This window comes from Cervus elaphus, chromosome 12 (genome assembly GCF_910594005.1).
Source record: "Cervus elaphus chromosome 12, mCerEla1.1, whole genome shotgun sequence".
NCBI lineage: Eukaryota > Metazoa > Chordata > Mammalia > Artiodactyla > Cervidae > Cervus > Cervus elaphus.
In genome coordinates this window covers 64,323,561-64,349,184 of record NC_057826.1, presented here as the reverse complement: position 1 = coordinate 64,349,184, position 25,624 = coordinate 64,323,561, and the positions used below count along the sequence as shown (strand labels likewise).

General features: G+C 48.7%; 1 protein-coding gene and 1 long non-coding RNA gene across 5 annotated transcripts; one reads left to right on the top strand and one right to left on the bottom strand.

Annotated features, from left to right (window-relative positions):
* Positions 1-64: 64 nt before the first annotated feature.
* LOC122704479 lies at positions 65-12,704 on the bottom strand. Of its 3 annotated transcripts, none has more exons than XR_006343866.1 (3): positions 12,567-12,704; positions 8,818-8,956; positions 65-1,648 (listed from the first exon to the last, which is right to left on the bottom strand). It is a non-coding gene; the product is annotated as an uncharacterized LOC122704479 (long non-coding RNA). The 3 variants fall into 3 exon arrangements; XR_006343865.1 differs by lacking the exon at positions 65-1,648 and adding an exon at positions 2,182-2,241; XR_006343864.1 differs by lacking the exon at positions 65-1,648 and adding an exon at positions 5,518-5,820.
* Positions 12,705-12,943: 239 nt separating this feature from the next.
* Positions 12,944-24,665, top strand: SPINT1 (serine peptidase inhibitor, Kunitz type 1). Of its 2 annotated transcripts, none has more exons than XM_043919209.1 (10): positions 12,944-13,400; positions 20,311-20,438; positions 20,657-20,795; positions 20,890-21,060; positions 21,237-21,263; positions 21,606-21,731; positions 21,846-21,896; positions 22,905-23,075; positions 23,304-23,351; positions 23,778-24,665. In XM_043919209.1, the coding sequence occupies exons 1-10, from the start codon at positions 12,944-12,946 to the stop codon at positions 23,981-23,983; spliced, it is 1,524 nt and encodes a 507-aa protein (XP_043775144.1). In that variant the 3' UTR covers positions 23,984-24,665. The 2 variants fall into 2 exon arrangements, with proteins under 2 accessions (XP_043775144.1, XP_043775143.1); XM_043919208.1 differs by having other exon boundaries at positions 20,890-21,108.
* Positions 24,666-25,624: the final 959 nt, after the last annotated feature.

Genomic DNA, 25,624 nt, shown 5'->3' with positions numbered 1-25,624 from the left:
TCCTGGGACTAGATCCACTGGCCTTCAGAAGCTACGCTCATAGGGATCCTGCAGGAGGGGGGTCCCTGGCTGGCAAGTGCTCCTGCTCAGAGCGTGGTGCTGCCCAGGGCAGAGTCGCATCAGGGATAATTAGAGGGGTGGTGATGTCTGGCCCTCTGGTGTCTGAGTGTGAGCTGCCTTTAGGACTGTGCGGGAGCAGGACTTCCCTGGCCCTGTGTGTTTGCAAAGGTGAACTTGTCTCTCAAGCCCATTCCCCAGAGGCAACTGCTTAGGAAGCCATGTTGATCACCACATGACCCTCCCCTGACTGAGGTCCTCTGACTGAAGTCCTGCAGACCTAACATTTACCCAGGTGTCAAGGACTATCACTTCAAGACAGACTTGCATTCTAAAGGAAGGGTGTTTTTGTCTCTTCAGTCTTTTGTAACAAAAATTTCCAAAAATTTTTAAAAAGTTACACAACAGAAAAATATATATATATGTGTGTGTGTGTATATATATATATATACACATATTTAATGAAGAGCTAAGAAGGACAAATAAAGAATGAAAGTTACTCTGTTCTCCCCAGCTCCACTCCCTAGAGGCAGTTTCTGTTCTTAGTTCTCCTGTGATCACCATTATCTCTTTGCGTAATAACACAAGTGTGTCCAGTTTATTTTATTTTTTATCTTCTTCACCGTGCCACGTGGCATGTGGGATCTTGGTTTTCTGACCAGACTCTTAACCACTAGACTGCCAGGGAAGTTCTAATTTGCCCATTTTAGACAGTATCGCTTGTCTCCTAATATGAATGATAAGAAATTAGCTCCCTCACTCATACTCCCTCATCCCCTTTACTTCCTCCATTCCTATTTTTATTTTTGTATTTCTTTTTCATGAATTTCTTTTTAGGTCTTAGAGTGGTTGCCTTTGTGATGCTGAGTTTCAGTTTCCAACCTATCAATTTCAACTGTCATACAGTGACTTCTACAAGAGAGTTTTAGACAAAAATCGATTGATGAGTCTTCAATGGAGATATTTTAGGCCCTAAGTTAACCCAGTTGGGGAGGTGTTTGAGGGTTGGAAGCCAGGATGGTAACCTAGAAACACCCAGGCTTCAGAGGAAGGCTGACAGATCCCAGTTCAAACTCAGCTTTCCCCCGCCTTGGTCTAACAACCCTCCAGTTTTACAACCTGAATCTGCTTTCTCATATGCAAAATGGAGTTTGGAGAAGATTAAATGAGATGGTGGGAACTTTCCTGGTGATCCAGTGGTTAAGAATTCACCTTGTAATTCAGGAGACGTGAGTTCAATCCCTGTCAGGGAACTATAGACCCCACATGCTGCGGAGCAATTTAAGCGTGCGCTGAAACTACTGAAGCCCGCAACTGCTAAAGCTGGAGTACCAGGACAGATAGTCTGCGCTTGGCAAAGATTCCATGTACTGCCACTAAGACCCGAGGCAGTCAAATAAATATATATATAAATACTAAATGAGATGATGTGTGTAAACATTCAGCACGATGTTCTATACAGAGTCCTTTCTCAACAGACGTCCTTTCTCTTCCTTTCTTTGCCGTCTCATCCTCCTTGCTTTCCCGGTGAGGCTCTGTCCATCAAAGGCTGGCTCCGGAATTTTTCTGCAGTGGCTTCCTTCCTGATCCTCTTTGGAAGAAGATGGCAATAAGAAGGGGGTAGGGAGGCCTCTAAAATACAGCCTGTAGACTCAGTTGTTACCTTGATGACATGTTACACAGTGTGATGGGCATTATTATAGTGCCCTCCCCATTTTGTTTCTGTCTCCTGAAGGGTTCAAGAGTCCTTTCAGGAAAAGGTATAAGGTACAGTTTCGGCGAGGCAGAAAAGGAAAGACGACCTCAACAGAAGTAGGTTACCTTTATTCAGGCAAGGAGGGGCGACAGTCGGCCTAATGACCAGGCTGAGCGCCGAAAGGGATCAGGGAGGCTTCATACTTATAGGGAGGTTTGTGGAAGCGATAAGGGAAACGTCAATCAGGCGGGATATTTTGAGTATTCTTTTGTTGAGATGACACTTGTAGTTGGGCAGGGGATGATAAGTCTTTTGGGCGGGTGTAGGGGGTGGTAGGTTTTTGGACAGGGGGTGATAAGTTCCAGATAGATGCAGCTGGCCTGGAGCATCAGGATGGAACTAAAGTTATGCTTTGTTTTCTCCGAAGTTAGATGATTCAGCAAGGGGCCTTTGAGACTGTTGTTCTCTTTTCTAGGCCCAAAAGACTCCTTCAAAGGAAGCAGAACAGAAGAGGCCATGGTTTTGTTCATTCATTAACTCATTCATTTAACAAAGATTTTATGAACTCCTCTGGTAGGCAAACATTATGCTCAATATTGGAGACTGGTGATCCAAAAAAGACACAGTCTCAGCCTTAATGGAACTTACAGTCTAGTGTAAAAATAAACATTAATCAACTATCAAATAAATGTAAAACTGCAACTGTATTTCTTTTCTGAAGAAAAGGTAAGGGGTGATATAGAATGTCTAGTGAGGGTATGACCTAACAAGTGGTAACATGTGGACTGAGTTCTGAATGATAAGCAGGAGTTAACTAGGTACAGGGGAGAGGAGGGAATTGGCAGAAGGCACAGCATATGCAAAGGCCCTGTGGCAGGAGGAAGAGGGTAAGTATCAGGGACTGGAGAAGATCAGTAGAGCTGGAACTAAGAGAGGAGGGAGGGGAAGTCTGCTGGTAATCCAGTGGTTAAAACTCAGTGCTTTCACTGCTGTGGACCCAGGTTCAATCCCTGGTCAGGAAACTAAGATTCCACAAACTGTGAAGTGTAGCCAATAAATAAAAATTTTTAAAGAGATGAGGGAGGCAGAAGTGAGTCTTGAGGCAGACAGGGTGGATCTATCCACTTAGGGCCCTGTGAACCATGGTAAGAAATTTTGTCTCTATCCTAAGAGCATTGAGATTCACTGCAAAATCTTAAGCAAGGGTGGTTGGGCAGACTGACACGTTCAGATTTTGAATAGAGAGAGGATCAGAGGGTGCAGAAGTCCTGGAGGTCAGTGGGGAGACCACTGCTATAGGGCTTGACTGGAGTAAGTATTGGTGGTGATAGTGAGAAGTTGTGGATTGGAAAACTATTTAGGGGGTAATATTTAACAGAACTTGGTGATGGATTGGGACATGCAAATTTCATGAATGCCAATACAGGAACACAGGTTCATACATGGGACCTCTCTGAGCATATTTCCTCATCTATAAGCTGGGAATTGGTAAGACTCTGCAGGAGCACACAACACAGCCCCAGAGACACTTGATGGCACACAAAAGAGTAATGCCCATTATTTATGTATAAGTCTCCTTATTTACATTCTTTTGGGGGGGCATTTATACTATCTTTTATTTATTTATTTATTTATTTTTCCATTTATTTTTATTAATTGGAGGCTAAATTACTTTACAATATTGTAGTGGTTTTTGCCATACGTTATTTACATTCTTTTATCTCAGCATTGACCTATGCGTGTCACCACTCATCAATAAGTTTGCCCAAGATAAGGGAACTCGAGTTTCAAGATAAGAAAAACCACCAGGATCACAGGTTCATATCAGGGTGGGGAAATAAAGAGGGCGCAAGCTTGGGCAGAGGCAAGGATGTCTGCCCTGCTGTCCCAGCCAGACCTGGGTCCAGTGGTGGAATAAAATAAGCAGCAAGCAGGCCCCATCAGAACTAGATGTTTTCTTTCTTTCTCTTATTTAAAAAAAAAAATTTTTTTGACCATGCTTCTTGGTTCTTAGTTCCTCAACCGGGGATGGAACCCTTACCACCTGCAGTGGAATGCCCCCTGGACCACCAGGGAATTCCCTAAAATATTTTATAAAAAAAGAAAAATAGTGGGAGGGAGGTTCAGGGGGCAGGGGACATATGTAGACCTATGGCTGATCCATGTTGATGTATGGCAGAAACCAACACAGCACTGTAATTATTCTTCAATTAAAAATAAATTAAGAAAAAAAGAAAAAGACACACATTCATTTTAGAAACATTTCTAAATTTTCTAAAATATTTTAAAATTCCCATAATCCTGCCACACAAAAACCACCACTGCTAGCATTCTGGCAAGTTTCTTTCTAGTCATTTTCTAAGCACATATATTTAACATAGTTGAGAGAATGCTACATATAATATATAATTATTTAGAAAACATTAAAAACTATTATCATTATTATTCAAGAAATAAATTTAGCAGAAACAGACTCAACAGATACAGATAGCAGATTTTCGACTGCCAAGGGGAAACGGGTAGGAGAGGGCTGGACTGGGAGTCTGGGGGTAGTAGATGCAAACAATTACATTTAGAATGGATAAACATCTAGGTCCCACTGTACAGCACAGAGAACTATATTCAATATCCTGGGATAAACCATAATAGAAAAGAATATAAAAAAGAATGCATATATGTGTATAACTCAGTCACTTTGCTATACAGCAGAAATTAACACAACATTATAAATTAACTATCAACTACACTTCAATAAAAAAACAAGTTTAAAAAAGACACATTCATTGTAGAAAATTCTGAAATATAGATACAAGAAGCATAAGTTATCTGTTTGGTATATTTTCCATTTCTTATATGCATTTACTTATTTAGGATTTTCATGAAATTAGATCATTTTGTAATATATGCATGCTATTTTATAACAACTTATTTTGAATAGTTTTTGTATTATACGTATCTTTTTCAACACTGCAGCATTTTTAAAAATTTAGACTATGACTCAAGGTAAGAAATCCATTTAACTTCATGACAGATACACACATGAAATGAACGTTTCTTATGAAACAAAACTTATTTTTATTTTATTTTTTTCAAATGCTCATGGCGAGTCACGTTGTTTTCAAGACTCACTAATGGATTCCAACCTGTTCTGTTAAAGGCAGTTCCATGATCTAGTTACTCAGTCCTCTGCTAATAGAATCAGGGATTGCTATCAATTTTTTTGTGTGCCATTATAAATATCGCTACTTTGAACATCTTTGTAACTATTCCTTTTTTTTTAGCACTCTGTGTTTCCCCCCCCCCCCCCATCCCCCTTTTAGAGAAATTCTAGAGGCTCCTTGAAAGGTTGTACCAATTAAACTGTTTATAGTTTGATATCCTAATTTTTTCAACTAATGAATATGTTAGGGCTCCCCAGTTGGCTCAGTGGGTAAAGAATCCACCTACAATGCAGGAGACACAGGAGACTCGGGTTCAGTCCCTGGGTCGGGAAGATCCCCTGGAGGAGGGCATGGCAATCCACTCCAGTATTTTTGCCCGGAGAATCCCATGGACAGAGGAGCCTGGCAAGCTACAGTCCTTAGGGTCACAAAGAGTCGGACACAACTGAAGCGACTGAGCACACAACAGTTATATATTACAACATAACAAATTACCCCCAGATTTAGCAGCTTAAAACAATTGTTGAGTCGCTAAGTCATGTCAAACTATTTTGTTACCCCAGGACTGTAGCCTGCCAGGCTCCCCTGTCCAAGCGATTTCCCAGGCAAGTGGGTTGCCATTTCCTTCTTCAGAGTATCTTCCCAACCCAGGGGTCGAACCCATGTCTTCTGCATTGGCAGGCGATTCTTTACCACTGAGCCACCAGCAAAGCCTGCTTAAAACAATGGGTATTTATCGTATCAGTTTCAGTAGGTGGCTTAGCCGACTCCTCTGGTTCAGGGGTTCTCAGAAGGGTGCAAGCCAGCACAGGCCAGTGGTGTTGGTCAGACACCTGCTCCCTGCCATGTGGACTCTCTAGCGGCCTGCTCACCACGTGGCAGCTGGTGTCCAACAGAGACAGGGCCCTGAGAGAGGGAGGGGGACAGGTAAGATGGAAGTCACAGTCTTTTTGTAACCTAATCTAGGAAGTGACATCCCGTGACTTGCTGTGTTGTATTCTATTCATCAGAGGCCAATCACTAAGTCCAGCAACACTGAAGGGAAGAGATTACACACACGGGCATGAATACGGGCCAGTATGGATCACTGGTGATCATTTAGAGGTTATCTACCACACTGAACTATTGTGAACATTTTTGACATTAGCAGAATTCCTCAAAAATGCCCCTTTTAGGAAATTCCCTGGTGGTCCAGTGGTTAGGACTCCACACTTTTACTACTGAGAGTTGGGGTTCAATCCCTGGTTGGGGAACTAAGATCCCACAGGCTGTGCAGCACGGCCAAATAAATAAAGCCCTTTGAGGATTCCAGCAGTATCTGAGGGGACTTGTCTCTTTTAAATGAAGATTAAACCAATGACAGTAGCCTCAGCTTGACAAATATTGCATTACTTTCCTCAAAATTCCTTGGTCCTGCATTATCAAGGGAATTATTGGGCTTTAGATCACTAAAATACAACTTATTCAGCTACAATCACTTAGTGCTGAGTCGCTCAGTCATGTCCGACTCTTTGCTCCCCCGTGGACTGTAGCCCACCAGGTTTCTCTGTCCATGGGATTCACCAGGCAAGAATACTGGAGTGGGTAGCCATTTCCTTCTCCAGATAATCAGATAGTTAGTACTAAAAATTGTTCTGTAAATATATTGTCCCTCTGTTTCAGTTATTGCCACAAAACAGTTATCGGAGAAATGGGTTTTCTCAGTGCGTGTCAAGCCAACAGACACAATCAAGCCAAAGATTGGAAGAAGGAAGGATTTATTATTATCTGCAGCAAGTCAAATTATTACTTGCCTTGGGGATTCCCAGGTGGCGCTTAGTGGTAAAGAACCCACCTGAGCGGGAGACATAAGAGATGTGAGTTCAATCCCTGGATGAGGAAGATGCCTGGAAAAGGAAGTGGCAACCCACTCCTGTATTCTTGCCTGGGAAATCCGATGGACAGAGGAGCATGATGGGCTACAGTCCATGGGGTCATAAAAGAGTCAGACATGACTTAGCGACTAAACAACAGCAATAGCAGCAAGTCAGGAGGAGACCAGGGGACTCTCTCAAAGCAGCCTCTCCCCTAACAGCAAAATTAGGGACGATTTGAGCTAAGGGTATATGCACATGCTTTATCACAGGACTGTTGTTGGACTGTCTTCTCTGTTCTGACATTTCTTTGTTCGCTCAGGATCCTTGTTACCTACACCTGTTCAAGGACAAGCACAGTGGCCATGAGGTCACAAAGAGTAGACATGACTAAGCGACTGAACTGAAAGTGTTGGTCGCTCAGTCGGTCCTATTCTTTGCGACCCCATGGACTGTAGCCAGCCAGGCTCCTCTGTCCATGGAATTCTCCAGGCCAGAGTACTGGAGTGAGTAGCCCTTCCCTTCTCCAGGGGATCTTCCCCACCCAGGGATCGAACCCAGGTCTCCCACATTGCAGGCGGATTCTTTACCAGATGAGCCACAAAGGAAGCCCGAACTGAACTGAACTGATATGCAGATTCATGAAGAGGCTTGAGCAGAAAATTCTGCATAGAATTAGGGCAGTTTCAGGAGTCCAAGTCTTGGTGGATTGAAGTCAGGAGGGTCAGTATCATTCTTCTGTCCTCCACCAGGGTAGGGGCCTTAGCACCAGCTGGAGTCAAAGATATATTATTATGTATATTCCTTGAGGAGGAACTAGGACTCTGCTTTACCACAGGACTATTGTTTGACTGTCTTCTCTGTTCTTTGTTCCCTCAAGATCCTTGTTACCTAGACCTGTTCAAGGGCAAGCACTGTGGCCAGGCTTAGGTCACAAAATCAAAGTGAAAGTCGTTCAGTTGTGTCTGACTCTTTGCAACCCAGGAATTCTCGCCTTTCCCTTCTCCAGGGGATCTTCTTCGAACTGGGTTCTCCTGCAGTGTGGGCAGATTCTTTACAAACTGAGCTATCAGGGAACACAAAATAACTTCAGCCAAAATGATCTCTCTCTCTCTCTCTCTTTCTCTCTCCCCTTCCGCTGCTCTGCACAGCTTGTGGGATCTTAGTTCCCTGTGTAGACATCAAATTGGTTCACATTTGGGCCCCTGGCTGTGAAAGCCAGGAATCCTAACCACTGAACCACCACAGAATTCCCCCCAGTGGCTTCTTTTATGTCGAGAATGCCATTCCTGATTCTCTTTCTTCAGGGACTCCCTAACTTATCTGCTTACAGATATCACCCCAAAATTTAAAGGCTTAAAACAAATACATTTGCTCATGATTCTGCAATGTGGACAGGGCTTTGGAGGTGTAGCTAATCTCTGTTGGACGGAGTCAACTGGGGCTAAGGGTGAACAATGGTTTAATGAGGCTACTCAGCTGGGGTGGCTGGGAGATAGCCAGACACCTCTTTCTCCCATCACAACCTCTCATCCTCCAGTCTTGCTCTCCTCCGGTGGCCTCTCTCTCCCTCAGGGTTGTCAAACCTCTTTACCTGACAGCTGGTTCTGAGAGGGAAAATGCCAGCCACAAGGCTGAGGTGGGAAAGCCATGTGGTACCACTTCTCCTCTGTCCTATTGGTCAAAGCAAGCTACAAATTCAAAGGGAAGGGAAAGGTAGACACCACCTCTTGGTGGGAGGAGCAGCATGCACTTACAAGGAAGGTGAGGTCCTGTCTGCCATCGTTGATAGCGGTCTTTGTAGATAGTTCATTAAACCTACTTATAGAAACCACCAGACCACCATCCAAGACAAGGCATTCAGTGTTCCTTTTCTAGTATGGTGTTAAGGACTGCATGTTCTCACCAAACCACCCACTCCTAACATCAGTGGTTGGTACTGGAGGTGTTGCAAATATGAAGGAAGCCTATAGCATAAACCCTGACTTTTTCTTCCCCAAGTTCATATAGGGAATGTGAACCACATGGCCTAACAAAAGAGCTAACTCACCTGGACAGCTCCCTTGGGCCTGCAACGTACAATCAGAAAACAGTATCATCTGGGGGAATTCCCTGGTTGCTTAGTGGTTGGTGTTCTGGCCTTTCACTGCTGTGGCCCAGGTTCAACCCCTGGTTGGAGAACTGAGATCCTATAAGCCACACGGCATGGCCAAAAAAGGAGGGAGAGAGAAAAAACAACATCATCTGGAAATGCTTTGTAGGAAGGTAAGTCAGAATCACAGAAAGGGCCCAATATTGGCAGTCAAGAGACCTGAAGTGTAGAGATGGCCTCTGCTACATACTAGCTCTGTTTGTCTCTGAACAAACCAACGACCAATCTCTGGGCCTATATATAGAACATACAGCTTCCTATATGTAAGGGGAAGGGCTTTAACTGAGACCCCCAATAGCTCTGATGCTCTCTGCCTCTCCATAAACCAAATTTTATGAGCCCACCCAGAGGAGAGCTGGCTCTGTACATACTGCTAGAGAGGCTCTTGGGAGTCACTGAGGACCTGAACAGATGAAGGGCAGGGCTGGAGGAGGGAACCACATGCCATGTGCAGGGTGGCCTGGAGTACATCTGCAAGCTGGTACAGAGCCCAAGACTAGGGCAGCAGTGGCAACAGACAAGACAGGATGGATGTGAGCAGTCACTGAAGAAGATTGCCGCCACCCAGGGCTGGCTGGATGTTTGCAAGGGAAGCCCAAGGAAAGGCAGGGGGCACAGAGATACTGGGACAAAGTGTCTGGGTCAGTGAGATGAGGAGAGAATGTGGAAAAAGAAGTAATGTGGGGCTAAATATGATGAATGTGAAAGCTGTCATGATGTATTTTTCTCTTTCTCATGGAAACACTCCATGTTCACCAAAGGAAACTTTGGTAACAATTTCTAAACTAGAAAAAAGAAAATGTTACCCCATATTTTCGTCATTCAAATGCCATCACCCTTACCGCTTTGGTGAACTTAGTCTTTTTCCCTTCATGTGTAGCTTTTCTCTTTAGGATGTTAGAACCAGCATAAGGTAGTGTGAAAAGTGTAGGGTTGTTTTTTGTTTGTTTGTTTTAATATATTTATTTGACTGTGCCGGGTCTTGCGGCACTCAGGATCTTCGATCTTCCTTGCAGCATGTGAAATCTAGTTCCCAGACCTGGTATCGAACCGGATCCTCCTGCATTGGGAGCGTGGAGTCTTGGCTACTGGAGCACCAGGAAGTTCCCAAAGTGTAGTTTTTGATGTCTGAGATACTTGAGACAAAATTCTGACTCTGTCACTTTTTTCAGGTAACATTTATTGAGCACTCAGAGTCAAATGGTTTCTCTGTATTAACTCATTTAATTCGCATACTAACCCTAGGAAGTCCCACGTTGTATACAAGAGGGCTAAGGCACAGAGGGGCTAAATAAGTTGCCAAAGGCCACACTGACAGTAAGTGGCAGATGAAAGAGTTAAACCCTGTAATCTGAGTCTGAAGCCCACAAGCTGAACCCCTATAGCCTCTTGCCTCCCACTCTTCACTACCTTACCTTGGTGGAGGTTAGTGAGCCTCCCTGCAAAGTAGAAACTATTCTCAGAGCTGTTGTGAGCATCAGAGGTCACAGATGTCACACGTCTGGAACCCAGCAGGCATCTCAAACAGTAGCTGATCATCACTTGAAAATCTGTTGATTTTCAAAGCAAGTGGATCTGAGCTGAGTGTGGAATTTCCAGCTGAAGTCAGAATTGAAAGTGCAGTAAACGCACAGTGTTTAGGTGCTGAAGCAGTGGACTTAGCCTGCCTGAACTCCAATCCCAGTTCTGCCGCCTATCTGTCACATGACCTAACAAGTTTGTCCACCTGTCTGAGCCTGCTTGCTCATTTGTAAAATGGGGATAAAATTAGTACCTACTTTCTAGGTTTGTTTTGACTGAATGGGGCAATGTGTGGGAAATACTTGGGAACAGGTTTTGGGCATTATCAGATGTAGGTTTTTGTAATAGTATATATGATGGAAGTAATGATTAATCTGTAGTAATATTACCATAGGGTAAGTCTTATCTGTTAGGATTTTTGTATGTATAAGGTATTAAAGAAAGCATAGATCAAATATCAACAAAATTCTTTCTTTCCAGTAACTACACAATCATATGCTTCATTCCCCAGCATTCCATCTATGTTCCCCACTGTGCCTGGGGCAGTGGAAAAAACCCAGAAAATTCAGAGGGGAAACAGACTCCAGATTCCCACACCCAATACCCATACCCATAATGTGTGCAGCTAGGGAATGTTGCAGTTAAGCTGGGACAAAGACTGAGGGTCGGCTATAGGATCTAGTGGGTAAGACTGTTCCCATTGGGCTGAGGTTTGTTAAGTCATCGTGAAGGTGTGGAATCTCTCTTTTTTAAAAAAATTATTTAGTAACTTATTTTTGGTTGCGCTGGGTCTTCATTGCTGTGGGCCACTCTTTGTTGTGGTGTAAGGGTTTCCTATTGCTGCAATTTCTTTCGTTGCAGGGCTCGGACTCTAGGTGAACAGGCTTCATTAGTTGCAGCTCGCGGGTTCAATAGTTGCAGCTCATGGGCTTTAGTTGTTCCTGGCATATGGAGTCTTCCTGGATCAGGGCTTGAATCTGTGACCCCTGCATTGGCAAGCAGATTTCTGTTCACTGTACTACCAGGGAAGTGCGGTATGGAATCTCTTTTGAGGAGAAAATTAACAGGACCAACATTGCTCTGTAAAGAATGGCCTTTAAGAGGAGTTCTTCACTCAGGAAAAGCAATGAGCCTAGTTTCAAGGAGTCCAGGGCTCAGTGAAGGCTCAGCTACTTTGGTGATCTGGAACCTCTAGCTTCCAAGGATGCTATTTTACTGAAAGAGCCAGCTCCTAACCAGGAGCACCCCAACTGGTGAGAGAGGAGAGAAATTCTGTGCTCCAGAGAAGGGATCGGCTGACCAATGAAGCTAACTCAGCTCCGACAACGACCCGAAAGGAAACGTTAGTACAAAATGAGGAAGGGCCTCAAAACAAAAAGGAACCACTGAGGATCAAGCAGGGAAACCTGGCCCGGGGAAATCTCTTGGTTTCTCAACTGTAACAGAAAGGAGGGTTTCCAGAGCTGGCAAAGGTGGTAATAATGCAGCAGGCATCCGGGATTCCAGTTATCAAAGGTGCAGGCACACAGCTTCTGGGATCTCTTCCCGCCACAAGATGGAAATGACTTCCCGAGGGCTGACCACGACAGCGAGATCATTGGCATCGGGCTTTCCCCCGTTTCTCCACCTCCAGCCCCTTCCCTAGCGCCTCGGGCCTGGGTCTGGGAATGCTAGCCAGGACCGGAAAGGGAGTCGGCCGCCTCTAGCATCTGACCCACCTCCGGGTGCCAGACATCGTCGGCGCTTCCCGAAGTGTCCGGGCCTCCAGGGATAAGGGTTTACTTCTGGGGCGCATGGAGCACCGCGAGGTTGGGATCCGGGCAGGGCGCGCCGGCCTCTGAGCCTGTTTGGGCACCAGGTTGCAGAAGCAGGGTGGAAGATAGCAGGGATTGGGGGTAGGCGGCCCGGAAGCCCGGGCTGCAGGGGCGCATCGGGCGTGGGCGGGGCCGGCGACGCGGGGGTTAATGTTCGCCCCGCCCCGGCCGCACTGACTCAGTTTCACCAGAAACTAGACGGGTGGAGGTGCCGGATCTCCAGCGCACCGGACACCTGGGCGGAAACGGCGGTCCGAGCAGGACAGGAAACCTGAACCGGAACCTCGGCAGGCCCGGCCCCACCCCACTCACCTGCGCAGGTAACCCGGGCCGAGGAGAGCCAGGAGGAGGCGGAGCGGGTTCGGAGCATGTCTGGCCCTTTGTTCTGCGCCGGTGCGTGTGTCCGGGTACGTGAGCTCTTTAGCCGTCCGACCGGCTGCGGGGTCACCGAAGTGTGCGTGGGAGGACCGGGCCCGCCTGCCCTTCTTCACTCCCGGGGTGTTCGCTCTCCTCGGTCCTCCCCTTCACTTCCTCCCGGCCGGCCCTCCTCCCTGGAAGTCTCCCGGCTGATCCGATGTCTCCTCCTCCGTCCCCTCCCTCTCGCAGGTCGCTAGCACCCTCGGAGCCCAGAGGTCCTCTCTGTGAAGGTGACCCCGGCGGGGAGGAGGGCGACGATCCCCGGGAGGACGATGGCCGGGGACCGCCTCTCCCAGGCCCGCATCCCAGCGGTGGCCGTGTGGCTTCTCTGCGCGCTCGTCCTCCAGGGCGCCGAGGCCGGGCCGCCGCCGGTGACCCCCGGTTTGCTCACGGCCGACGGCTGCTTGAACCGCTTTACCCCCGGGGTGCCTGATTTCGTGCTCGACACGGACGCCTCGGTCAGAAACGGGGCCACCTTCCTGCGCTCCCTCACCGCGCGCCGCGGCCGGGACTGCGTGCACGCCTGCTGCAGCTCCAACGACTGCAATCTGGCGCTGGTGGAATTGCAGCCCGACGGCGGGGAGGACGCCATCGTCTCCTGCTTCCTCATCAACTGCCTCTACGAGCAGAGCTTCGTGTGCAAGTTCGCGCCCAGGGAGGGCTTCGTCAACTACCTCACGCGGGAGGTTTACCGCTCCTACCGCGAGCTGCGGACCCAGGGCTTCAGAGGTGAGGACAAGGGTGCCAGGATCTGGGGAGACTCACAAAAGGGACTGGTTATAGGGTTCTGCTCGAAGCATCAGAAAGGAGTTTGGAGGAGAGTCCCATTCGATCCCAACTCATCCTTAGAAGTAGGCATGGTATAAATAGTAAATAAAGAACAGGCTACAAGAGGGGCGAGGGGGGACGTCCTAGGGCCCAGGCTGGCTCCTGAGTTCAGGATGTTGAGTGGGTGGGTGCTCTGGGATGTGTGAGTGGGAGCAAGCTCCTCGGGATTCCTACTTTGACCCCAATGGGCCAAATCAGGGAATGTGCTGTCTGGAGGCCACCTGGTGACTAGATAGAAGACAGATAGATACTCCAGGCCAAGCACTGTGCTAGGTACCTTGGGGACCTGTCAAGTGGACCTGGTGAAGGCTGGGCTCCTCACTGCTGGGTCTGGGATTGGTTCTAGCATTTCTTGTACTCCTCTCCCCAGGTACTGGTCTTTAGTGGTCTGGGGGAAAACTGCCAGACCACCAGTCTAAAGAACAAGCCCAGTTGGGGGTGACCCAACTGGGGAGGGGGCGGTATTGTGGACACAGTAGCCTAGAGACCTCTGGGGTCCGGGTGAGGAGGGTTGCTGGATGAGTCAGTCCACTGGTATGTATACCTGGTAGGGGAAGGAAGTCAGCTGTCCAGGCAAGTGTGTGTGTGTGCGTGTGTGTATACTCGTGTGTGCTCATAAGCCTGGCAGAGCTCTTCCTGCTTAAGATCTAGTAGCCAAGCTGTCTGCTCACCTTATTTACTTCCAGGATAAGGGCAAAGTGGGGCCACAGCTCCTCCTCTTTCCTCCTGGGACTGAGCAGTTAGCTGGGAATGGGGTCCCTCCAGAGACCTTTGTTCCCCATTCTCTCCACCTGTTGTTCTGGCCAGGTGGGGCTCCAGGGCAGGGATGGGTCACACTGATAACCTCTGTTAGTACTTTACTGTTTGCTAACTGCTATGCCACTCAGCCTCTCACTTAGGCATCATGATAACCACCTCTGAAAAGGGTGCTATTAGTAGTCATTCCACTTTTTAGATTAGGAAACTGACTCCCATCTTAAATATATACTGTCCACAAATGGGACTCAACCCCAGGCAGGACCTCCTACAGTGCTGCGCTATTTCTCACACAAGACCATCTTTCTGGTAGAAACCTGTCTCTGATCCAAGACAGCCCAGTGGACAACAGAACCAGACACTAGGGAGCCCAGGGGCCAGGCTGGGGCTGCTCGGTCTCGGTTTTGGGAAGTAGAGAAAGGAGTTTCCTCTCCAGCCTTTCCTCTTGTCCCTATCCTTTCAGAAGCTCTGGATCTCTAAGAAGAGGTTGGGTGGAGATTCCGGGAGGGGAACACTGTCTCCAGGCTAGGCTGGGCTACTGAGTCCCAGTGGGCCAGGGCCTGAGCCTGTTTCACAAGGAAGCAACAGGGAGTGTAGGTGGTGATGACGTAAGTGATCTGAGCTGCCTGCCCTCCCGGCTCTGACAGGACCCATTGGAGGGCCAGCATGGCAGGGCCGACACCTGAAACTCTGGGGTCTGGTCAGGAAGCTGAGCTGGTCGGAGCCATCCTCATCTGGGAACCTCCCCACCTCCTGACTTGCCTGGTTGGCACAAGACAGGACGGAGTGGGGATTTCCTGTCCCGTGGGGTGCTGGGTAGAACTTGAACTTGGTCTGGCCCTGGGGCCATTTTGGGCAGCACAGTGTTTGGGGGAATGGGGGCTACTGTGTGCATGTGTCCAGGAGTCCATTCTCACTTGAGTTGCACTAGAGAAGTTGAAAGTACAAAGAGGATCAAGCCATTATGGCCTTCTGGAAGCTGGGCTAGGGTAGACCGAGGCAGGCAAAGTGGGCAAGTGCTCAGGGCTTCTGAACCTTTGGTTTTTGTACTGGGGGGAGCCCTTCCCAGGGTGGGTTGACCTGTTCCCCTTTTCCTGCCTGTGGCCAGGCCAGTCCAGTCCAGATTACTGGGGCCTCCTAAGCACCCTGCTCTTTCCTCCTCCCCCCTTCCCCTACCTTCCCCATCTTTGCATTGGAAGAGTGGCTTGGAAGATGGAGACTTTGTTTCCCTGGGGAGTCCTGAGGCCTGACAGCTGGGAGAGGGGCTGGCTTTATTGCTTCTCTGGCCCTTTGCTCTCTGTGGGTGGGAAATAAGGAGTGGTATCTGTCCAGACATCTGCTCCTTGCTCCTGGGGACTGGGGCTTGGAGAGGACCAGCCTTGCGTGTGTGGGTAGACATTGCTGATTTGGCCCGAGGTCTGATATGTCACTCTGTTTGTGACTTCTACCCTGGGGCCAGTGGGGCTAGCCTATCTTTCTGCTAGGTAGACTGCCAAGCAGTCTGTCTTGTTTCCCCTTGTGGACTGCTGATTACTTTCTGGAAAATGCAAGGAGGGAGGGACAGGCTCCTCCTAGTTCACTGCCCCCTTGGCTTGGCCTCTCACCTCAGGGCCTGGGCTAGCTCTCAGTGAGCCCTCAAGCCACTGGGTTGGGGCTTGGTTCCTGGCCCTGCTCTCCTGGTCTTATAATGGAGGTTTTCTTTTCTCATTCCTGTAGCCTCTGCACCACTTGGCTTGTTTCTCTGTGGAAGTTCTCCCCTCCCATCCCTTTGCCGTCACTGTGTGTCCTGGTCTTTTCACCTCTGGGACCACCCTCTGTGACTCTCACATTGGCTCTGCTTTCTCTGCCTCATCCAAGAGAGGCAGAGACGCAGCCCTATGATTCAGCCTTCTATCAGCTGTTCTTATCTCTTTACCTTCTCTCCTCCCTTTGAATTCTTAGACTTGACTAACCTTCTATGGTGCCTCTGTGAAGAGCGGGTTGGCAGTATCCACCAAAAGCGTAAATGCACATAACCCTCATCACAGTTCTACTTGCAGGAACTCGTCTTGTGGCTATGCTTAAACATGTGTAAAACAACTTACCAGCCAGTCAGTCACTGCACCATTGTTTATAATAGCAAAGAATTGGAAACAATCTCAGTGTCTGTCAACACATCCTATAATTGGATTCCGTGGTGCTGTTTTAATCATAATATTAATAATAAACCCTGAGGCAGCATGGGTTAGTTTTTAGTAGGGAGGGAGGAAGGTAGAGAAGAACGACGTAAATCAAGAGGGACTGATGGACTGGTTAAATGTGTTAAAAGTGCTATGCAACCAAAAGTATGTATTACTGTGAATGATTTCCAGTATATATTAAAGGAAAAGCAAGATGAAGAACTTGCATGCTTATGAATTCAATTCTCTCCCTCCTGATAGTCACACATACACACCCCCCCAAACTAGTAACAGAATACTTCTGGACAGAAGGTTCGTTCATGTCCTTATCCTCAGTCATGTCCAGCTCTGAGACCCCATGGACTATAGCCAACCAGGCTTTTCTGTCCATGGGATTTTCTGGACAAGAATACTGAAGTGAGTTGCCATTTCCTTCTCCAGGTCTATGTATTACCTAAGCTAAAAACAAAATTGAAGATTATAAAAGTAATAATAGTAAAAAGTCATCCTTCTAAGCAGGTATGACCTGCAGCATGGTGTTTTGATGTTTCGGAGAGAGTATGAGTCAGAACAGGGTTCAAATAAATCCCAGCTCTGCTGTTTAGAAACTGAGCGACCCAGGGCAAGTCATTTAACCTCTCTGATGTCAGTTTTCTCATCTGGAAAGAGGAGCAAGAATGCAGTTGTGGCAGGATGGTTAGGAAGGTAGGCGATATAGATGGGGGCAGCAAACCTCCTGTGAATATTCATATAGTAAATACTTTAGATTTTGTGTTGGTTACAACTGCTCAGCTGCTGTTGTAACATGAAAGCAGCCATCCACAATTTGTAAACAATTTGGTAAGGCTGTATCTTAATTTATAGGCACAAATTTGAACTCTATGTCATGCTATGTCATGCTTTCACATGTCATGAAGAAAGAATTTAAAAATTCTTTTCAACTGTTAAAAAATATAACAGGTTGGACTAAATGTGGCCTGCAGGCCATAATTTGCCAGCCCTGATAAGATACTACAGATAAAGTACCTAGTGTGTGCCAGACACACTTTCTTTTTTTTTCTTTTAATTTTTATTTATTTAATTATTTTATTTTTGGCTGTGCTAGATCTTCATTCCTGTGCATAGGCTTTCTCTAGCTGCCAAACAGGGACTACTCTCTAGTTGCAGTGTGACAGCTTCTCATTGTGGTAGCTTCTCTTGCTGTGGAGTGTGGGGTCTAGAGCCGACTCAGTAGTTGTGGCCCAGGGGCTTAGTTGCCCCAAGACGTGTGGGATCTTCCCAGACCAGGGATTGAACCTGTCCCCTGCATTGGCAGGCAGATTCTCAACCACGGGACCACCAGGGAAGTCCTCTGGGCACACTTTCTACCAGCAGCAGCTTTGTTAGTATGACTCTAGGTTCTTTCTCCACCTCTGGCTTCTCTGGAGCTCCCACTGCACTCCTCCCCTCTCTCAAATTCAACTTCTCTATGGCTGAAGCCACATGTTCCTGCTAGATCTGGTTTCCCTTCTGCCCGTGCCCTGGCTCTGCATTGCCAGTTCCCCAGAGCCTGTCAGGCACAGCAGCCTGAAGTGTCTACCCAGCATTGTTTCTCATCCTTTCCATCCCTGTCGTTATTCAGTTGCTAAGTTCGTGGCCCCATGGACTGCAGCATACCAAGCTTCCCTGTCCTTCACTCTCTCCCAGAGTTTGCTCACACTCATGTACATTGAGTCAGTGATGCTATCCAACCATCTCATCCTCTGTTGCCCCATTCTCCTCCTTGCCTCAATCTTTCCCAGCATCAGGATCCATCCCTAAGTGAAAGTGAAAGTGAAGTAAAGTCGCTCAGTCGTGTCCAACTTTTAGCGACCCCATGGACTGCAGCCTACCAGGTTCCTCCGTCCATGGGATTTTCCATGCAAGAGTACTGGAGTGGGTTGCCATTTCCTTCTCCAATGCATTCCTAAGCTATCCCTTAATTCAGACTGCTTCTGTTGCATCTGCCTTGAACTACTGCACTGGTCCACTTGCTGGCCTCCTTGCTCCATAGAAATAATTCTATTCCAGACAGATGGGTAAATAGCTGCTGCCAGGAGCTTAGGAATTCACCTGCTATCCTGGCCCTTGGCCTTCCCTTGGTACTTTTGGACCTTGATCAGGCTTTGAGGGAGATCAATGTCTAGTGCAGACTGGGCCTCCAGGACTCTGTGCCACTATTCATGGCCAGTGTCTGTCCCCTTTCTGTACCACCAGTTGTTAAGTATTTGAATGTCAATCCTGCTGTGTCCACATGCCCTGACCCAGTGTCCAGGGCCCTTGGGGATCTGTCTCAGCCCAGCTGGTCTCCTTAATGTCCACCAAACCGCCTTGCAAATTCTCTACTCCTTGTTTTGGCTCTGTTTTCTGCTGTCATCAGCAACACAGAACATTCTTCCCCACAAGCAAACAAATAAAACTAAAAGAATTTTAAAAATCCTTTGTCTCAAAAAAAAAAAAAAATCCTTTGTCTCTTCTTCACAAAGCCTTGCCTTTTTCCTTTAACTTGCTGTGGTCTTTCATTTCTTTAAACATCCACTTCCTTGTCTTGTACATGTACCACAAATGCCTTCATCTTGGTGGGTCTTTTCTCTCATTTTGCTTCCTGTGGCTGGGTCTTAACCTGCCTAATTGGACCATAACACCCTCAAGGGGAGTGTGTGAGCTTTCTAGGGCTGCTATGCCAACGTACTACAAAGTGGGTGGCTGAAAACAATAGGAACGTATTGTCTCAGTTCCGGAGGCCAGACGTCCAAAATCAAGGTGGCCACAGGGCCACACTCTCTCTGAAGACCCTGGCTGAGGGAGGGTATTTTGTGTCCACTTGTAACTGGAGGAGGCACGCTCTTTATGTGCCCAGTCATCATCGGACACCAAGGCTTGACACAGTGCTGCCCGGGAACTCTGTGCTTAAGGCCTCTGTCTGGATGGGCTTCTCAGCAGTGATCTGGGCTGCCGAGAGAGGGGTGATGGTGGTAATTACACTTAACTTATCTGGCTTTTCAAAAGTGTTGTTACTCTAACTTAAAAAAAATATATGTTTGTTTGGTTGCGCCGCATCTCAGTGGTGGCGCGCAGGTTCTTTGATCTTCCTTGCAGCATGTGGGTTCTTTAGTTGTGGCATACAAACTTAGTTGAAGCATGTGGGATCTAGTTCCCTGAACAGGGACCAGACCCAGGCTCCCTGTGTTGGGAGTGCCAAGTCTTAGTTGGACCACCACGGAAGTCCCCTGACTTTTTAAAGCAATTAGCACAAGTACTTGCTTATTGTAGAAAATAGGAAAATTCCTCCTTCCAAATATATGTGTGTATATGTATGTATATGTATATATACATATATATATAATTTTTTTTCCCTGAATGGGATCAGATGGCAATGCGCTCAGTTATTTGCTTCAGAAAGTGGCTTTACAATATTAGAATGTCTTTTTTTTTAAAAACAATGATGTATTTATTTAAAAGAAAAACACCTACATGTTTAAATATGTATATATAAATATGAACCCATTTTATAAAAATTTACATTTATAAAATTAAATTCTATAATGATATAGTTGCTGTCATTGTTAGCTGCTAAGTCCTATTTGACTTTTTTTGCCACCCCATGGACTGTAGCCCACCCGGCTCCTCTGTCCATGGGATTTCCCAGGCAAGAATACTGGAGTGGTTTGCCGTTTCCTACTCCATAGAATGTCTTAAGTGTAACATATCTAAATAGAGGACAAGAAGAATGGTTTCATTGTGAAATTGTATCTGTGTCTTACCAGGCTGCTGAGCCCTAGGTTGGTCTAGTTGCCACCCATAAGGCACCAGCCCCTCACTGGAGGAGGGATCCTGCCCATTCAGTGAGAGTTCACCTTACCTCACCTTCCTCCCAGGGTCCCGGATCCCCAAGGCCTGGGATGGTATAGACTTGAAGGTACAGCCCCAGGAACCCCTAGTGCTGAAGGGTGTGGAGAACACAGACTGGCATCTCCTGCGGGGTGACACAGACGTCAGGGTAGAGGTGAGACCCGGGGCTGGCTCTCGGACCCCCACCTCAGCTCTCCAGGGCCCCTTTCTGGGGCCATAGGCCCAACTGCGGCTCCAAGTGGGATGGGGTGGATAGACGCCGAGGATCCATTTAATACCAAGACCGTCTGTCTCCCCAGTGGGGGGGGAGGGGGGACGATTTTGGGGAGGGTCTGGAGCAGCCAAGGGCCTGATGGCCATTCCTGTGCTTAGAGGAATAGTCCAGACCAGGTGGAGCTGTGGGGACTCAAAGAAGGCAGCTACCTGTTCCAGCTGACGGCGGCCGGTTCAGACCAGCCAGAGAGCACGTCCAACGTCACAGTCACTGTGCTGTCCCCTGAGCAGACGGAAGGTGAGGAAGCGGGGTGAGGAGGCCACCCGGGAGCCCTCCCCCGCCCCAGATGACTGGCCCTTCAGGCCCCCTGACCAGCTTCCCTCCCTGCCAGAACACTGCCTTGCATCCAAGAAGGTGGGCCGCTGTCGTGGTTCCTTCCCCCGCTGGTACTACGACCCCACAGAACAGATCTGCAAGAGTTTCGTTTATGGAGGTTGCCTGGGCAACAAGAACAACTACCTTCGGGAAGAAGAGTGCAAGCTCGCCTGCCGCGATGTGCAAGGTGGGCCTTTGCGAAGCAGTGTTGGGGCTCAGGTGACATTCCCTCAGGGTAGGTGTTCTCTCTTCACGGATCAGGGAGGTGGGCGTGGGAATACCCCCATCCCTAGGCCCCCTATCAGCTCATCCTGGCTGGGGCCTGGCCCTGCCTCCTCTCACTTCTCTGTTTTTCTCTCCTAGGCCCCTCAGCAGAAAGGCATCATCCAGGTGGGCTTTGCTTCTTTCCCTGTTCCCCTCACCCCTGCCCGCTCTCCAGCTGGTATCAAGTCCAGGTCCCTACCCACACTGTCCTGGCTCCACAACTCATTCCTACCCTCAGAAAGAAGGCCCACAAGTGCCTCACCCCCTGCAGCTCAGGATCCTCCCATCAACCTTTGCCTATTTTGTGTGTAGGAGGGTTTGAGGAGCAGGGGTGGAGAGGGAACAGGGGCTGTGTCATGATGCCGCCTGGGGGTAGAGAGGGCCAAGGAGATGATGGACTCACGGTATTTGCTGGCCTCTGCACCCCCAACCTGACCTCACCCTCCCCCCGGCCTCACCCCTCCCCAGTGTGTTCTGGCAGCTGCCACCCCAGCAAGTTCCGCTGCGGTGATGGCTGCTGCATCGACAGCTTCCTGGAATGTGATGACACTCCCGACTGCCCTGACGCCTCAGACGAGGCCACCTGTGAGAAATGTGAGGCCTGGGGGTGGAGGGCGGCGGGCAGGGCAGGGCAGATCCAGACCACTCACCCCACACCGTTGCGAGGCCTTTTGTCAGGTCTGCACCTCTGATCTTTCATCTTTGCAGACACCAGAGACTTCGATAAACTCCAGAGGATCCATTTCCCGAGGGACAAAGGTGAGCTCCTGCCCCGGTCTCCTGGGTCAGGGCTGAACTCCTCTGCTCACTCACGCCATCCATGTGCTGAAGGGGCCTGCTGTGGGTACCAGGCTGTGGGCACAAAGCTGGGGGCAGGGGTGTCCTGCGCTTTTCTTTCTGTGTTTCCCAAGCATCAGACATCCTCTTAACACCTCCAGAAATTCTTTTTATTTTTTTTATGTCATGCCGCATGGCATGTGGAATCTTAGTTCTCTAACCAGGGATTGAACTCGTGCCCCCTGCAGTGGAAACTCAGGGTCTTAATCACTGGATTGCCTGGAGAGTTCCAACACCTTCAGAAATTTAACCATGCCTACATATCACTGAGATGTTATTGATTTAACTTAATATATTAAAAGGTAAATTTCAGGGACTTCCCTGGCAATCCAGTGGTTAAGACTCCGCACTTCCAATGCAGGGGGCATGGGTTTAATCCCTGGTCAGGGAACTAAGATCCCACATGCTACGCAGCACAGCCAAAAATAAATAACTGAAATTGGAGATTAAAAAAATAAAGGAACTTTCACGTCAGTACTGTAAATGAAAAGCCACTATTATATGCCACAATTTGAGATCTGCTTTTAAAATAAGTATAATAAAACATAGTAACAAATTTTAGCTGGACGCTGTTGCCTGCCAAGGTTCAGACTCTGAGTCTTCTTTGTTAAAAGGCAGACCATCAAGTGCTGGGGAGAAAACCAAGACCTTGTTACAGTCGGGAATGCTGAAATAAAATTAAGGAATAGTTATATGAGTCAGCCTAGGGTAATTCTGGACCCAAACTTACTCTCCTGCATTTATCTTCCTTGCTTCTAACAACACTGCAAATGGAGCAGATATTTCTGGGGCCCCCGGGGCCCTCACTGAATCACAGCCATCCCCAGCCTAAGGAGGGTCAGGGGGTGGCAGGCAGCAACCATGTGGAGCCTAGTGGCGGCAGGGAGGTCCCGTGGACATTCACACCTTCGTCTGCTCCTTACCCTGCAGGGCACTGTGTAGACCTGCCAGACACGGGCCACTGCTCAGAGAGCATCCCCCGCTGGTACTACAACCCCTTCACTGAACACTGCGCCCGCTTTACCTATGGTGGTTGTTATGGCAACAAGAACAACTTTGAGGAGGAGGAGCAGTGCCTTGAGTCCTGTCGTGGCATCTCCAGTGAGTGGGGCAGAGGGGGGCTGGAAGATGGGGAGGTGAAAGGCTTAGCTGGAACATTCAGCTCTGTCCCAGGGCGTGGACTGGTCATGCCTTGTCCTCAGAGCAGCTGAACTAAGGGTGGGAGAGGAGGGCAGTGGGTGTCTGGGGCACTGCTGATGAGCAGCTGAGTCTTCGACCCCTTCGACCCCTTAGTATTGACTTCTGTCCCCCGCCTCCATTGTGTTGTAGAGAAGGATGTGTTTGGCCTGCGGCGGGAAAGCCCCGTTCCCAGCACAGGTAAGCCCCCATCTGCCTGTCACCACTGAGTAGGCATCAACTCAAAGATCAACTCCACTCAGCTGGTTGTGACAGCCTAAGCCTGTGTTGAGAGGGTCCTGAGCTTGGCTAAAGGGACAGTAGTGGTACCTGCCGGGGCAAGGGAGAGAAGGACAGAAATACATGCCAGGTCTGTGGGCCGTCAGAGTCCTCCCCACATTACCTGCAAGTCCAGTGACCTAGAGCCAAGACTTGAAGCCCATCAGAATCCCTCCCACCAAGCTCCCAACAGAGCAGTTTCAGCTGCTCACATGCCCAAAGTCCTTATTCTACCACCACTATCACCCCCCCACATCCGTTTGCCTAGGTCCCTTTGATACAGAGCAGGGGTGAGCGTCAGAACCCCTCAGGCTCTGGGAGTGCTTCATCCGGCCCTTCTTCCCCCAGGCTCCGTGGAGGTAGCCGTTGCAGCGCTCCTGGGTACCTGCATCGTGGTGGTGGTCGCCATTCTGGGTTACTGCTTCTTCAAGAACCAGAGAAAGGACTTCCACAGACACCACCACCCCCCACCCTCCACCCCCACCAGCTCCAAGGTCTCCACCACGGATGACATGGAACACCTGGTCTATTACCAAACAACTAGACCCCTCTGAGCCTGGGGCTTCTCCAGGGCTCTCGTCGTCTCTCACCTGGCCCTGCTTCCTAGCCAAGACGGAGGCCTGGGCTGGGTGAAGACTTTGGGACCAGACTTCTCCAGCCTGTTTCCCAGGCCTCTTCTGCCTCCAAGGCCAGGGCTCCAGCCCCTGTTGGAGGGATCTCAGCTAAGTCCAGGCTACTTGTTTCTGAGAAAGCTCACGGTCTGCAAGGAGCAGAAAACCTTTGAGCCAGGAGTCCCACAGAAATGGGCCTCTCCATGAAGGATTTCAGAGGAAGTTGGAGTTTTGCTTCCTATTCCAAGCTACCTGCCCCCATCCCATGACCTTGGGAAGGGGCCTGGGACAGCATCAGAGGCTGGAGGCCCCAACCCTTTCCTCCACAGCTGCCCCTCCCACTCTGCAAAGTCCAGGGCTCTGGTGGGGGGCAGCCTGGGGGGGAAGGACTTCCCTGTATATTTTGTGTTGTACAGAGTTCCTTTTTGTTTATTTAATGCCATGGGGGGGGGGCGCAGTGAGAGGAGTGGGAAGTGACTCTGTGGCCCCATCTCTTCCCCTGCCCCCCACATTAAGCCCCAAGCCAGCCCGGCCGGCACACGGAGCCAGATCCTCCACACCCCCTGGGGCTCCCTTGCTTCCACAGGCCAGAGCCCACTCAGTGGAATAAAGAGATTTATTCTGAGTCTCCTGCCTCTGCGCTGTGGGCCAGGAAAGGAACAGGCTGCTGGGGGGAGATGGGACTGTCCTGTCCAACCGGTTCAGGCTTTGGTCATCCTGCTCAGCAGGTTTTCCCACCCTTCCTGAAACTGTCCTAGCCCCAGCCCCTGAGGGTGGAGAGACTTGCCAAGTCTGACCACCCCGGGGGAAGGGAGAAAGAGCCTTGGGAGTCAGGACCTAGGGAGGCCGTGGAGCTGTTTCTTCCTGGTTTGGGCCTGCAGTATGTAGTCGAGGACTAGGGGGGTGGGGGGTGCATAGGCTTGAACCCTGGTTTGGTTTTTTCATTTTGTGGCCGAGGCTTTCAGGATCTTAGTTTTCTGACCAGGGGTTGAACCTGGGCCCCTTCAGTGGAAGCAGTGGAGCCACTGGACAGCCAGGGAATTTCCCTGAACCCTGGTTCTTATCTCTTCCGTGTAGGGGCTGGGGACAAGCGGCCCATCTGGTCACCCACAGAAGCCTTTGCTTCTCACAGGAGTATAGCTGCTCCCCAGGCTCTGAGCTCCTGCCTTTAGTTCAGGTGCTCGCCTCCAATCCACACCCCTCTATTTGTTTGAACTACTTACCTGTTTGTGCAAAAAAAAAAATCATTCCTTTCATTCATTCATTTATTCAACCAAATTATTTATTGAGCTATGTACCAGGCACCACCAATCCTTAGAAATTTAGTATTTTTAAGCATATTGAAAGCACTGTGTAAGTGCTTTACATATCTCAAGTGATTGCCTCAGCACACAATCCCGGGATGAAAGTATTATCATTATCCTCATTTTACAGGTGAGGAAACCGACTCAGCAAAGATCATCTCCTAAGGTCTTGGAGCTGGTACCAGAGGATTGATTTAAACCTTTACATTACAAAAGAGAGACTTTTTTAAATTGTGGAAAGTGCCACACAGAAAAATAAAATAGCAGTGTGAGAGGTTGG